This window comes from Alligator mississippiensis, chromosome 3 (assembly GCF_030867095.1).
Source record: "Alligator mississippiensis isolate rAllMis1 chromosome 3, rAllMis1, whole genome shotgun sequence".
Taxonomy (NCBI): Eukaryota; Metazoa; Chordata; order Crocodylia; family Alligatoridae; genus Alligator; species Alligator mississippiensis.
Window position 1 is genome coordinate 63,699,121 of NC_081826.1, and position 14,469 is coordinate 63,713,589.

The window sequence follows — 14,469 nt, forward strand, 5'->3', positions numbered from 1 at the left end:
TCCAGTCTAAATCTACCCTCTGCCAGCTTGTGACTGTTATTTCTAGTCACTCCTGGTACTGCTCGGGGGAACAGGGACTCCCCCAATGCCTGCTGGTCCCCCCTGACTAGTTTGTAACAGGGCACTAGATCCCCCCTCAGACTTCTGTGGAGGCTGAACAGGTTCAGATCCCTTAGCCTCTCCTCATAGGGCCTGCCGTGCTGCCCCCTGATCATGCGGGTGGCCCTCCTCTGGACCCTCTCAATGCTGTCCACATCCCTCCTGAAGTGCAGCGCCCAGAACTGAACGCAGTACTCCAACTGTGGCCTGACCAGTGCCGCATAGAGGGGGAGGATCACCTCCTTGGAACTGCTTGAGATGCATCTGTGGATGCACGATAAGGTGCGGTTGGCCTTCCTGACTGCGTCCGCACACTATCGGCATCAATAATGATTCCAAGATCCTTCTCTGCCTCTGCACTGACAAGAAGGGAGTTCCCCAGCCTGTAGGTCTGCTGCTGGTTCTTCCTCCCCAGGTGCAGCACCTTGCGCTTGTCAGTGTTGAAACCCATCCTGTTCTCGTCTGACCACCCCTGTAACCTATCTAGGTCCAATTGCAGCCTATTCCTCTCTTCTAGCATGCCCACATCCCCCCACACCTTAGTGTCAGTGTCATCAGCAAATTTGAATAGGGTACATTTTACCCCCTCGTCCAAGTCACTGATGAAGATGTTGAACAGTGCGGGTCCGAGGACCGAGCCCTGGGGGACCCCACTGCCCACATCCCTCCAGGTCAAAAGTGACCCATCCACAACCTCTCTCTGGGTGCGGCCCTCCAGCCAGTTAGTGACCCATTTGACTGTGTAGGCATCGACACCACAGTCCCCTAGTTTTTTAATGAGAACGGAGTGAGAGACAGTGTCAAAGGCCTTCCTGAAGTCCAGAAAGACTACGTCCACTGCTACCCCTGCATCTAAGGATTTTGTGACCTGGTCATAGAATGCCACCAGGTTGGTCTAACAGGACCTGCCTCTAATGTACCCGTGTTGATTGCCCCTAAACATAACCTCCCCTGCTGGCCCCTCGTGGACATGCACCAGGATAATTCTCTCAAAAAGCTTACCCAGGATTGAGGTAAGACTAACTGGCCTATAGTTCCCTGGGTCTTCCTTCCTCCCTTTTTTGAAAATGGGAACCACATTGGCTCTTTTCCAGTCCTCTGGCACCACACCAGAGCACCACGAGTGTTTGTAAAGCCATGCCAGGGGTCCTGCAATGACCTCTGCTAATTCCCTCAGCACTCTGGGGTGGAAGTCATCAGAACCAGCTGATTTAAATACGTCCAGTCCCTCCAGAAGTTCCCTGACTAGATTAGATGTGCACACATACACAAAGAGTATCCTTAGAAGTAGTAATAGCCATGACCTTTTACTATTAGATAGAAGTAGATGCTACTATAAATGGATAGAACCATTTACTCATACAACAAAACACAAAGTGAGTTGTGGATTTCATCCCAAAGTACTACGTCCCATCAGGCCACCTTTTACTCCATACCATATATTATATGGAAAAAAAGATTTTAGAAATGTTTTAGGGAGCCGTTGGAACTATTTTTAATTTGTCCACAATAAAGCCAAGTTGCTTTAGGCCACATAGGCTAGACTCTCCTCTGGCAGATACTTGTGTAGTAACAACTAGTGCAAAGTTGTTACAAAACAGTATCAAATATAAAAATATCTACTTGCATCCACTCGGTGCTAATGCAAATGGTCACAAAGTGCATGACAAAAAGGATTATTCTGATGAGTCCAAAATCCACAGATGTCAGAAAAGGATAAAGTAAATAAAACAAAGAGAGATAGCAGTAAGGAGACCCAGAAATTTTAGGAATGAAAAATGTATTAAACCTGTCCATTCCATAGCCAAGTAATGGCATAGGGCTGCTCCCTTTTCTAAATTTTGTTATGCTTTGCTTGCCGTTTCAACTGTCCCAACTCATCAAGATTCTAACATTTCTTTTCACAGGCTACCCTATCTTCTACTTCAGTGGCGCCCCCACCTTCTAACCCCATGCACCAGCCAGACCCTGAGTGCCAGCTCAGTCTGGCATGTTGGGCCACATTATCCAGCCTGCAGGTCCCCCCTTGTGTCTGGTAATTTGGCAGCGGGGGCAATTAAATGCTGCCAGCATTCCCTGCCCTCAAAGTTTGAAACCCATGGGAGCCCCACAGGCAGGATGACATTGCTCCATAGACTGGATCTGACCTTAAGGCTGGAGGTTGAGCACCCATGGTATAATATATAACATTAACAGAATGATGCCTAAAAAGCTGTCTAAATATATTTAATCTCAGTATTCCTAGTTATGTCCATATGTACTACACTAACAAAGGAATATCAACACGCTACCACACTGTAATCAAGTACATTTTTCATATTAGTGTTCTGCTAGAAGTAAAAAGGTCTTACTGATGCACATTAAACTTCTTGAAACAAAACATGTTTTTCAAGTACAACTCCCTGTATCCAAGAAAAAATATCAATAATTTTTCCACTAAAGGATATTTCTGGTTATTAGGAAAAATTCAAATAAGGAGTTTTTAAAATATTTTTAGCACCTGAAAAAACAGCTAGAGATTTTTCTCCCACAAAGGAATTGTTGTCAATAACCAAAGGAAAGATAATATAGAAAGGGAAAACTACCATGTACTGTTCTCAGTGGTGACTTCCTGAGACTTCCTACAATAATTTCCAACCCTAATTTTCTATGATTCTATGAAGCGGATATTAGTTATACTAGCTTAGAATAAAACAGAATACCTACCATAGGCACGCAACTGGTTTCTTCTAGCAGGAACAGGAGGAGAAAGAACTCTAGACTGTGGAAGATCCTAGTGAATAACACAAACATTACCTTTTATACTCTAAAACCAAGTAATTGTTTCAGACTGTTGAGAAATTAAAGTACACTGATGTCCGATTCATGCTAAAACTTATGGTAGGATGGAAGGAGAGACAAAAGAAGAATCATCGCTCTAGATCTTTGGATGCCAAGAAGGGTAATGAACAAGGATCTGTATACAGATCACTCTAGATATAGCCAGTTCAATACTCTCCTCCTAAAGCATCCACTCCTACAAATGTCAATGGGATACTGGGCTAGATAGAACACTGATCTGGCCCAGCATTACAATTCTTTTCTTTTTTGGTGTATTAGTTTAAAATGGTTTCTAGAAGTAGTGAATTATTTTTAAAAATTACCTCAAAATTACAAAAAAATCATAATAAAAAATTTACAAATACAGGACTGGCTAAGGTAAAAAGAAGCATAAAAATGTCTTGTGCTATTCTGTCAAAGCAGTAAGGTACTGAGTAGTCTTACACATTGCTGCTTCTTTAATAATTACTACATTTGGACTATAAAATAAACATACTTGTGTGTAATAAGATGTATGACTGTCAACAGAAGTAGGTCTCTCTTCTTTTGATAAAGATTTATGCTGAAGAGCAGGAATTACAGGAGAAGGTTGCCTTGAAAGCTGAAAAACAGGAAAATATGCACAACTGAAACAATGTTATGTTTACCAACCTATTTTAATGCTTGCTGACCTATTTTAAAATAGGGGGAGTGCTAGCTAAAATGCTTGTTAAAAAGGTTGTCAGTGTGGCACAGAGACAAATTCACGGCTGAGTAAATTAGCCCACACTGTTTTGGCTAAACTGATCTGGAAGTTCAGGTATCTCTATATTACACAGTAAGCTACAGTGTACACCATATCTTTTACATGTGACCATCAAGAACAGCCTATGGAGGGAGAATAGAAACATGAGATTACCTGGGGATAAGGGGCACAGGGCAAGATGGTGGTGGAAGCAGAAGCAGCAGCCACCACCACAGCATTTTCCAGACAGCTGTAGTGTGCACTTACTAGCACAACTAAATTGCCCCTAATTACTAGCACTGGATCAGCAGCAATGTTCCCTCTAAGGAGTAGCTGTCCATTAGCGTGCCACCTCGGTCCGGCATGGGACACTTACTGAAGGGGGCTGATGGCTGGGGGCCAGAGGCTGGGGGGCTGAAGGCTGGGGCCGAGGGCCGGGCCTGGCATGGGCTCTACAAGCTCCGGGGAAAACTGCTCCGTTCTACTGCTTCACCTTGGGGAGCGAGGAGGCAAGTGGCATCAGGGCCAGGGAGTGGAGCACTTCCCCAGAGCTGGCGGAGCCAGCAGAGCAGTTCCCCAGAGCCGGCGGAGCCTGTGCCAGCCCCAGCCTCCATCCCTGCCTTGCCTCACCTGGGGAAGGAGCTGCTGCCTGCCCCGAGTGAGGCTCCGCAGCTCCGGGGAAACTGCTCCACTCCCCGGCCCTGACACCACATGCCTCCTCGCTCCCCGAGGCAATGCAGGGGAGCAGAGCAGTTCCCTGGAGCCAGTGAAGCCCGCACCAGGCTCCCGTCCCCGCCTCACCTCGGAGCTTACCTTAAGCTCCTCTCCTGGTGCAAGGCCTTGCAAAGGCTGATCAGCAGTACCTACAATGGGATATTATTGAAGGCAGGGCCCTTGGCAGCATTCTAATTAACCAGGTGAAGTAAAAAGTTCTTAAATTATGGAAGTTCCTAAGGTATACCACCTTCTTTTCCTCTTCTATCTTTGCAGTCTTCTCTCGCTCGTAATATTGTCTAATTTGTTCATCCTGTTTTTCTTCGTCCTCTCTTTTCTTTTTTTCTGCCTCTTTTCGCCTTTCTTCAGCTAATCGTATCATCTCTTCATTTTTTAATCTTTGCTGCATAGAAGTAAATCATGAGTATTTTTTTAAGTTTTTGTTTGAGAATTTAAAATAGTCTCTTAATGGTTAGCATTGACAAAGTTACAGATCTAATGAAATTCATTTCTAGATGAGAGCATTTGCTGTTCAAACCTTAAACAGCTGAAAGTACGGTTCCAATGAAAGTAGTGACAAGACTCACACTGACGCTTAGCGGGTATGTCTACACATTCAGTTAACGTAAATCCTAGATTACATCCTTGATGATCATGTTCCTCTAAGAATAAGGAAAGCAGAAGGGTTTTTTCTGTTTGTTTGGGTTTTGTTGATTAATTGGGACGATCATCTACTTATTAGTTGTCCTACACCATTTTACTAACATAACGTACTGAAAAAATCAGTTTACAAAGAGTCTCTAACCCCTCTTCCAATGGAAAAATGTAAATGCTACGCTATGGTGGCAGGGGTAAGGAAAGAAATTAAGCCATCAAAAAGACTTACCTCCTCCTCTTTCTTTCTTTTCTTTTCCTGCTCTTCCTCATATTCTTTCTGAATTCTCATCCTTTGTTCAGCTAGTCGTTTTTCTTCTTTTTCTTCTTCAATTCTAAGTTTTTCTCGCTCTGCTTCTTCCCTGAGTCTCTTTTCCTCAATCTAAACAACAAAGCTAAATGGCTGTCTGTGGATAACTGGTAATGAACTGATAAGCATGTACATGAGTGGTATTCTGTAGATTCTCAGATTGTAGAATCACAGAGCATTCAAGGAATTAAAAAGGAATTCCAAGACCAGTTTATCATCTTCCGGTTCCAAAGCTCATTTAAATTAACTGGTATATAAATACTTCTACTTTAGCACCTTTCTCTGAACAGTGCACCAACACATGCATACGCCCCCCTTGCTTTTAAGCATTAATCTTTTCCTTCATAACTGCTGGAATAGTTCTTTACAAGGAAAACACCAAGGAAAAAGTTTTTGCAATTTCATGGGTTTTTTTCTTTCCTCAGTCACAATATGCACAGAGAATAGCATCGGTTCATTTAGGCCAGAAGTATGACCATTTGAAAAAAAATATATAACAAACTTTTGTTTTAGCAATATTTTGAAAAGAAGCCTCCCAAATAGCTTAATGTTTACATCTTTTCTTTTACAGACAGCCACGTGTAACTGGTGCTGTTTCAAGACTGCATAAACAAGGTAAAATCATATTATAAAATACAATATACAAAGCTTCCAGATTTCCTCCATTTAACTCCTGTGGCAGTAGCTATATTACAGAGCAAAAGAAAAAACTTGCTACTAAAACTATCAAATTGTATGTACACATAATTGCATAACTACACTTAAGCCCCTAGCAGATGGTACACTTACCATGAGATTATGTTCACTGCAAAAAATTTTTACCAAGACACTGTCATGAATCCCATTATATTTTGGGGGTTTGCAGCATGTCATTAATGTTTTCCTGTGCTTTTATGGTACTGTTATGGCACTGGAGGTCTCATTAGAAAGCCCAAGTTATGCTGCATCCATCTGTGTTATTGTTACCACGGTATAAATTATATTAAGCTGTATATAACTTTATAATTTTACACATGGTTCAGCCAAGGGACTTAAATGGGGTGAGCAAAGTCCAGCTCATGGGCCAGATCGGGCACACAGCAAACTCCATTTCCTCCAGGACCCTGTCTGCGTTGCTGCAGCCAGTTTCCATGGAGGCCCCAGGAGCAGTGGGGCTGTGATAGCACGGGGCCAGGGCTTCCATGGAGACCACCTACAACAGCACTGGCAAGACGTACGGCTAGACGGGAAGCTGCTCTGGGGCCAGGATCTTGAGGCAGTGACAGCATGGTCTGGAGCTGGGGCAGAGCCATGATCTGCCCAGGGCATGCAGGCAGCGGATGGTGGCTCTGCCCTGCTCCAGGCCACTTTGTCACCATCACAAGATCCCAGCCCCAAAGCAGCTCCTTGCCCAGGGCCAGTCTCCATGGAAACCCTATGCTGTCACGGCTCCACCACTAGCTTGAGTTTGGAGCAGTCGCACCTTACTGCTAAAAACTTTCCTGACTTACACACTTGTAACTTGCCATTAGAGGGCTAGCCTGACTAGGAGCTATAGCTGTGAGTTGCCACTACAGGGCTGGTGAGCTTGCTCTCAGGGGGAGGATGGGATGGACTTGATGGGATCAACATGGGCAATTAAAATGGGAGGCGGAAAGGTAGGAAGGTTGGTGAAATGAAGGAAGTCAGCCACTGAAGGATAAATAAAAAGAGTAAAAAAAAAAGGAATTTAAAAAGAAATAGAGGAAGAAAATTAAAGATCTCCTGTTTTGATAAACTGTGATTTAGGATTGGGTGTGGGGGGTGCTGGGCATGCTTCCCAGAGTGGCTGGGAGTTGGAAGTGGTGAGGGAAGGTGCTTTTTTGGGGAGCTACTGCCCCTGCCTTGGGAAAGAAGTCTGATGCTCATGGGGCCAGATTCAGCCACCTACCTTGTTCCCAACCCCCACAACCTACCTCCCTAGGCCACTCCTGAACCCATCCATTCCCTGGCTAGCTGGCAAAAATGTGCTCTGCAGGCTGTTTGCAAAGAGTTGCACCCCTGGGGGTAGGAAGGTCTCACCCCCAGGGGTGGAAGGGGGAGCTGGCTTGGTGCCAGAACTACCCTGGGCAATAGAGTTCAGTGGGTGGAAAGTTTGTCCACACAGAACAGAAGTGTAGGGAAGGGGACAATGCATCTTGAGACACTAGAGAACTGCAACTTGAGCAGCTTTTCTATGGGGAGTGGCCACACATTCATGGAATGCAAACTGGGTAACATGGAACAGAGATAAACCTGCCCTGGAGTGGCATAACTTCAAGCTGCCTAAAGTATGTACAAAATTAGGGGTTAAGAACTCCCCAGAAGCTGCCCAAAAATAATGTGCAACAAGGCCCTGAGAATGTAAGCCTCCAAAGGATACAAGTTAGACTTGTCCATCTGCATAAAGTTATGAGTAACGTAACCATCATTCATACAAGTTAGCACTTTACTTAGCATTTATTTGATTAAATCCTTATTAAGTTATAGATAACAAATTTGAGTATTAAAAAACATACTCGGGGGGGGTTGGGAGGGAGGGGTTATTTTATTACTTAAAATGATTCAATAGTACACGCACCTGCAAACGAAGAAAATTTTTGTATGACTCTTGTTGTTTAAGCTGCTGTGCAGATGGTGGTTCACTGAAAACATTACCTCGAGCAAAGGGAGAGGTTTGTGCAAATGAGAAACCTAGGAAAGGAAAAAGGCATTTTTCTCAAGCAAAATCAGAATTAGTTTTGAGACAAAAAGCTAGAACACAGAAATAGGAATGTGCAGGCATTTATTTTGCATAGTGGCTTACAACAACCATTATCCAAAGTATTACCTTAAAACCTTTCTTGCTATAGTACAAGTTTTGTTTTTGCATGTGTGGAATTTTTAATTTAAAACATCAAAGTGTTTTTTTTCAGCTCAACCACACTGGTTGTTAAGCTGAATATAATCTCTTTAAGGGCTCTCTGCAGCAAAGAAGAAGAGTGATTCTTCCTTTATGGCAGCTTTTAAATATGTGAAAAGTTCAGAGGTGCAACTACCTGGGTTGGTGCTCTGGGCAGCATCAACAGCAGAGGCTGGGCCAAATGCAACAGCAGCAGTGGCTGGGCTGGTAGCAGTGGTGACTGCCATTCTTGCACATCACATTCCCCCGCAAGTGGGAGCTGAGGGGCATAGTCCCTGTTGTCCACTCCTTCTTATGCTACTAGAAAATTGATATCAAGTGCCCCCCCTCATATATTCCATATAAAAATATATCCTTATGACATGAACTTGACCTCTGCACAGAATGCCAAATTGAAGTGGCATATATATCATTTATGTCCCACAAAAATGACACACATATAGGCACAATACAGGCACTCTGCTCCAAGATGAATTTCTTCTTAGCATTTCATTTCCTTGCTTGGCATTAAACAGCACAAGATAGGGTCATTCCAATTAAAAATCTATTGTTATTAATCACTATATCAATGTTATCATATGACTTTGCAAAAATCTATTTCAAGATAGTCATTTTTTCAAATCTCATACATGTGCAAAATCACCTTGGTTAATTGTTTTAAGTAACTAGTTCCATAAAACTAATTGAGGCAGAGCTACTTAATTTCTTTTCCCCCCCCCCATGTACCAAGAAATTGCACCTATAAAAAGCCATACTGAAACAACCTACACTGCTACATATCTTTAGCAAAGGATCTTTAGATTAAAGAATTTGACAAACCCCTCACAATGTGGACTGGAATAGATTTTTGGTCCATTACGCCATTTAACATGAATTTTCAGGCACTATGAAATAATATAAAGTTTGACTTGCCAACCAAGTTAACATTTTGTGTTCATAAAGTGGTGCTTCTCATTAAGAAGCCACCTCTCACAGGCAACAAAAAAGCATTTTCTAAATAGTTTGTGCACAAATATTTTCCTCCACAATTACTCTGCTTACATTTAAAACATGTTAATTAAATTACTTGCCTATAATTGTGTTCTAATCTTCTCTTCATTCGGTTATGAAATAGCTGTTTAAATCAGTATGTTTGTGATTTAATCTACCAGAAAGTTGGGGGGGGGGGGAGAGAAACGGACGTACAAAAGTGATACCCATTGCAAAAGACTCAATTTCACACCTTTTCCATCAATCAAACAATTTCCCAAAACACACTCAAAGAAGTTGAGCACATAGTAATAAAAAGGGGCACAGACTTAGCAGGTCTCATCTAGTCCAATCCCCTGCTCAAGGGAGGATCATTCTGATCTGGAGTATTTTATGCAAATGCAATCTATTCTTTAAACAGCATGAACAGCCTTCTCATACAACTACTGGCACAATGCCCAAAATCCCAAAGACACTTCAATTTATCAAAGGTAAGCAGGGGGACACTGCAAGAACTGAAAGTAGTCTGTTAAAGAAATACATTCAAGAGATACAATAAAGAGAACCATGTTCCACCCCTGCTACAGAAGAATGTAGAACCCCCCCCAGTCCATGCCAGTCTGACTATGGGGCAAAATTCCTTCCTAACCCCAGATGTGGTGATAGGTCTGATCCTCTAGCTAGGAACCTCTGGGTTTTTTAGTCCTAGCAGTAGCAGCAATACGCCTCAGTCAAAATTTCCAGTCAACATCCAATGCTTCTGAGACAGGTGAAAAAAACCCTTAACACCTGTAGTCGCAAGAACTGTTGTATACCCTAGATCCAGCTGGTTAGAGCACTTATCATGGAGGTAGGAGACCAAGGGTTCAAGTTCTGATTAAATAGTTGGAAAACAATTATTAAGCAAGCTTTCAGGTGGGTTTTTGAACGATCCACAGTGGACCCAGAAGTGGACCGTGGACTGGAAGTGCTTCTGGTCCACTTACAGGTCCACCGCCGAGCGCACTGGGGACCCCCCCGCCCCCCACGCTCCTGTGAGGCGCTTCATCTGTCCCACCATCTCAGCGTTCACAAACTGCCTGATACCTTGAGGTATGTAGAAAAAACATATAAAGCTGCGTCTATGGCCGAACCATCAAATCTCTCCGAACTGAATTGGAGGCTTTCGATTCAATTCGGAGAGATTAACGGGTCTCCCGATTTGATTCAGATTCAGAGATTCAGCCATCGGATCGTGCCAAATCTTCTCCGAATTGAATCAGTGACCAAAGCTTCATGCAGCCCTAATGAGCACCCCATAACACCTCATTGCACTTCCTTTTTGCTTTTTTCCCCAGTTGCCTACAAGTAGGTGAATCCTGGTTATCAGTGGCCACATAATGAATAAGGATCATAAAATTAGAATTGATTGTAAAACATATGAAACAATGTAATAAAGCAATATAACTGTTCATTAAATCTATGCTTGTTATGAAGGGGATGTAAATCAATTATTCTCTATTGCAATGGTGGTAAGGAGAAGGAGAAATCAGCTTAATTTGTAGCAAAAAAAACTACACAGACTATCTAGGAATCTGCTTCTTTGGAAATTTCTAAGAACAGGTTAGAAAAACATCTGTCAGTTGTGATCCTTGCATATTTAACATCACATTTGGGCAGAGGGCTAGACTAAATGATGTCCTATCACGTTTCAACCAAGCCCTATATTATTGTAATAATTCATCTTGTATTCAGCCCAAGGTCTCATATTTTCTACCCTCAATGTTATATTAACTTTTTTGTTGCATTTATGATAAGCTGCATCCAGAGGCTTTTCTTCTCCTCCCTCCACCCACCCCATCCATTATCTTTAGCTTATCAGCTTCTTCCATCGTACAATTCAGAATTAAAGCAAGAATACACAGTGCTCTGAGTATTTTGCATGGTTCCTTGACAGTCAGAGCTCTGAACTTCAGTGGGGATTTTTGGTACTACCACAGTACTAACAGGCATTAGTATCAGTGAAGTAACAGAGATGAGTAAATACACGTTCTGTGCTTCTGTTAGTAATATGACAAGAGGAACTTCAGAAAAGAGGTGCAACTGTACCATAGACAGAGGGAATGGCTAGCCACATCATAAAGGAACCAGAAGAGAGAGATAAGAAAAACTTGAGAATTCTGACCATCAAAACCTTATAGTATTGAACAATGATAATATTCTTTAAAATCTGCTATTTTACCTGTAGATGCTTCTGCATTCTCAGGTCTTGAGGAGGGCAAACCTAGGTCAAAAGAAACAATAGCCCTTTTATCTTCATATGGTCTTCCTTCTGGATTATGATATGCATCTTCATTTTGCTTGTGCATCATGTTCAAGTCAGCTAAAAAGAGAGGAGAAACAGCTGTTTATATTTTAGTCCTCTTAAGAAGATTACGTTTCCAAAACCAGACCGGTTTTCAAGACACACAATAGCTGCAAGAACAAAAAATTAAGACGACAGTACATCAGCTCAAATGAGAAAAAGTGGTCTCTGTAGCAAAAGTTGAACTGCTCCAAAAAGGAAGAGTAAAGAGTTTGAACATGGAAAGGCTTATGAGCTGCCATGCTTAATGCAAGATAATGTCATGCAGAGATACCCCAAACCAGTTCCATGACTGAGGTAATTAGCCTTGTTCTCCTAGCAAATGACCCCAAATACAGCAATGCACCAGTACATCATACTACTTCAAGACCCAGAATGTACAGGGCTGGCTCAGGCTAACTCTGCATTGTTTATATACTACAAGACAATGCAAACTCTGGTAAGAAAAATTATCAAATACTTTGAATGATACAGAATACCAGCACTGCTAATTTTATTTCTGATAGAAATTGTGCCCACTGTACTGAATTAAGTATACATTAGTCTTCACACTCTTACTAATAATCTAGCTGCAGTGCATACTCATTTGGTGTAAGCAATTGGTATGCATGTCCAGTTCAGTGTTATAAACAGGAGTGAAACTTGTCACCCAATATTTTAAAAGATTTTTAACCCAAATTTCCATATAACATATCTATCATTACAAAGGCCAAGATTTTAAAGGCCTGAAACAAAGACCTGATCTTCACAAAGTCCACCTAATCTTTGAAAACTGGCCCTATAAGGTATCTCAAGATGGGGTCTGTGAGAAATGAGGCAAACCGAATCCCAGGATGGTAAGAGGCCTCAAGGATTATCCGATTTAACCTCCTGCATGCTTATCCAACCTCCCCTTGAAAACCTTCAAGGAAAGAGATTCCACAACTCTGGGCAGTCTGGCCCAGTGCCTGACTTTTTTCTAAGAGTAAGGAATTTTTTCAGATATCTAAATAAGAGCAGCAGTCAATCCAGGAGCTAAGAAGTCAGCTGCACTCCTTATGAGATGGAGGAGGGGAGACTTGAACCTTGGTCTTCCACCTCCCAGACACAGCCCAGCCACTAGACTGGAGGAAGGCTAAGGAGATGTCAAGGCTTGAACCCTGGGACTCACCTACATGAAAAGCATGCACCCTGCCACCTAGCTATACCCCTGCCTTCAGCTCTCTAGTACCTTTTCTTGAAAAGTTTGCCATCACTGCTACAATTCAGACTAGAAGTCTAAAAGCAAGATTATGGTACAAAGTTCCGATAGCACCAGTTAATAAGAACTTTTAGTTAAATAGTGCAAAATGAATTAGTTTTTTCTGGGCCAATCAAGGTTTATTTACATACCTCACCATATTACCATATTTACTTGAATAGAAGACAACCCTGATTATAAGACAGGGGTGTGCAAAATGTGGCCTGTGGGCAAGATGCGGTCTGCCAGGCCACTATCTGGCCTGCAGGACCCCTAAAAAATTTAGAAAATTAATAGTTATCTGCCCCGGCTGCCTGTCATGCGGCCCTCAATGGCTTGCCAAAACTCAGTAAGCAGCCCTCTGCCCAAAATAACTGCCCGCCCCTGTTATAAGACAACCCCCCTCAATAATTAGATTTTATATGTGGAACTTTTATAAATTTATTGTAATTTTCCTGGTATAGACTTTAATTATTAGAGGTTTGACTTCAATTTGTCTCCTTTCCACAGCTACAGCAGGGAAAATAAACCTGGGGGGTCAGATAGAAAACAGTGTGCTCTCTGCTTCCCCCAACTTTTCCCCCTAGCAGCCCCTTCCCCCTCTCCTTACTGTTACACCCTACTCCCTGGAAGTAAGAAGCTCACGGAAGTAAGAAGCAAGCTTTAACACAATAACTTTGAAATTAAGCATGGCTGTAGTAATTTGTCAGTGGTAAGGGGGACCGTGCTCACTGAGCACTATTCATATGTCTTGTTCAGATGGGCTACACTAACCTAAACTAACCAGCCTCTTCTACAATAGTCCTATGCTTGCCTGGCAAGGGCAACATTGTGACTACAGAGGTGGTCTTCCTAGTCACACCTGGGGAGGATTGCTCTCCTGGCACAGGGATAGTATCTGCCAAGGTAATGTATAGTAAACTTCCCACTTGGCTGCTGGAGTGTTAAAGTCTTGGCTTTATGCCCACTTTATGGAAAGGAGAGACTCCTCCCTATTTTGTTCCTGGGGCTTTATGGCTAAGGGCAAGCAAAACTTGGGGCATCTGAACCCCAAGTCTCTGGGCTTGGGCCTGCAAGTAGGATGCCTGCAAAAGGTTTTGAAAACATATGAAGCCCCAGATGGGGGTGGAGGATGTTTGCCAGTAGTAGGGCCCACTTATGGTTCTGGACTGACTCTCGGATTTGGAATTTGTTTGGCTAATTTGGCTTGGAATATGAAAAAGTTTAATTAAAAAAAACAAAAGCCCTTTCATGGTAGTTCCCATCAGCATGTTTACCCAATCTATTTTATATCCATGCTTAGTGTGTTGGCTACATTTAATCAAATTCATGGTTGTTTCCATTGTTAAGCACCTATTGCTTTTGGCACCACTTTAAAGACAGCCAACATATTTAGTGAGATTTTGTTGTATGCAATAAAATGAGGGACTTTTTCCCCCCATGCCAATTTGGTGGGGAGGAAGGGGGGTGAAGGGAGGGGATGGAAATCTTGTCTTCCATTTAAATAAATATGGTAAGAGCAATTTTTTTAAAGCAAGTTGTAAGGAAGGATGCTTAAATTAAAATTAAAAATTTAGACTATTTAAGAAACCTGAACATAATCTCAAGGTATATAAAGATTCTTCACAAATCAATTACTTCATAATCCTTTCCACTGTAACAACTATTTTGAGAACAAATAATTTAAACCTAGGAAAAGTGAAAAAACTGCCAAAAT

At 42.3% G+C, this 14,469-nt stretch overlaps 1 protein-coding gene across 16 annotated transcripts in view; it reads right to left on the reverse strand.

The window, feature by feature from the left end:
• The window catches only part of CSPP1 (centrosome and spindle pole associated protein 1), a 121,207-nt gene that overhangs the window by 44,136 nt on the left and 62,602 nt on the right, over window positions 1-14,469 (reverse strand). For all 16 annotated transcript variants that reach the window (XR_009460711.1, XM_059724011.1, XM_059724008.1 and 13 more), the window contains 6 exons: window positions 11,411-11,551; window positions 7,900-8,012; window positions 5,244-5,393; window positions 4,608-4,760; window positions 3,416-3,520; window positions 2,806-2,872 (listed from right to left, as the gene is read on the reverse strand). Coding sequence is in view for 15 of the 16 variants with exons in the window: in XM_059724011.1 (XP_059579994.1) it covers window positions 2,806-2,872; window positions 3,416-3,520; window positions 4,608-4,760; window positions 5,244-5,393; window positions 7,900-8,012; window positions 11,411-11,551 (729 nt within the window). In the remaining variant the exon portion in view is untranslated. The remainder of the gene's footprint in view (window positions 1-2,805; window positions 2,873-3,415; window positions 3,521-4,607; window positions 4,761-5,243; window positions 5,394-7,899; window positions 8,013-11,410; window positions 11,552-14,469) is intronic.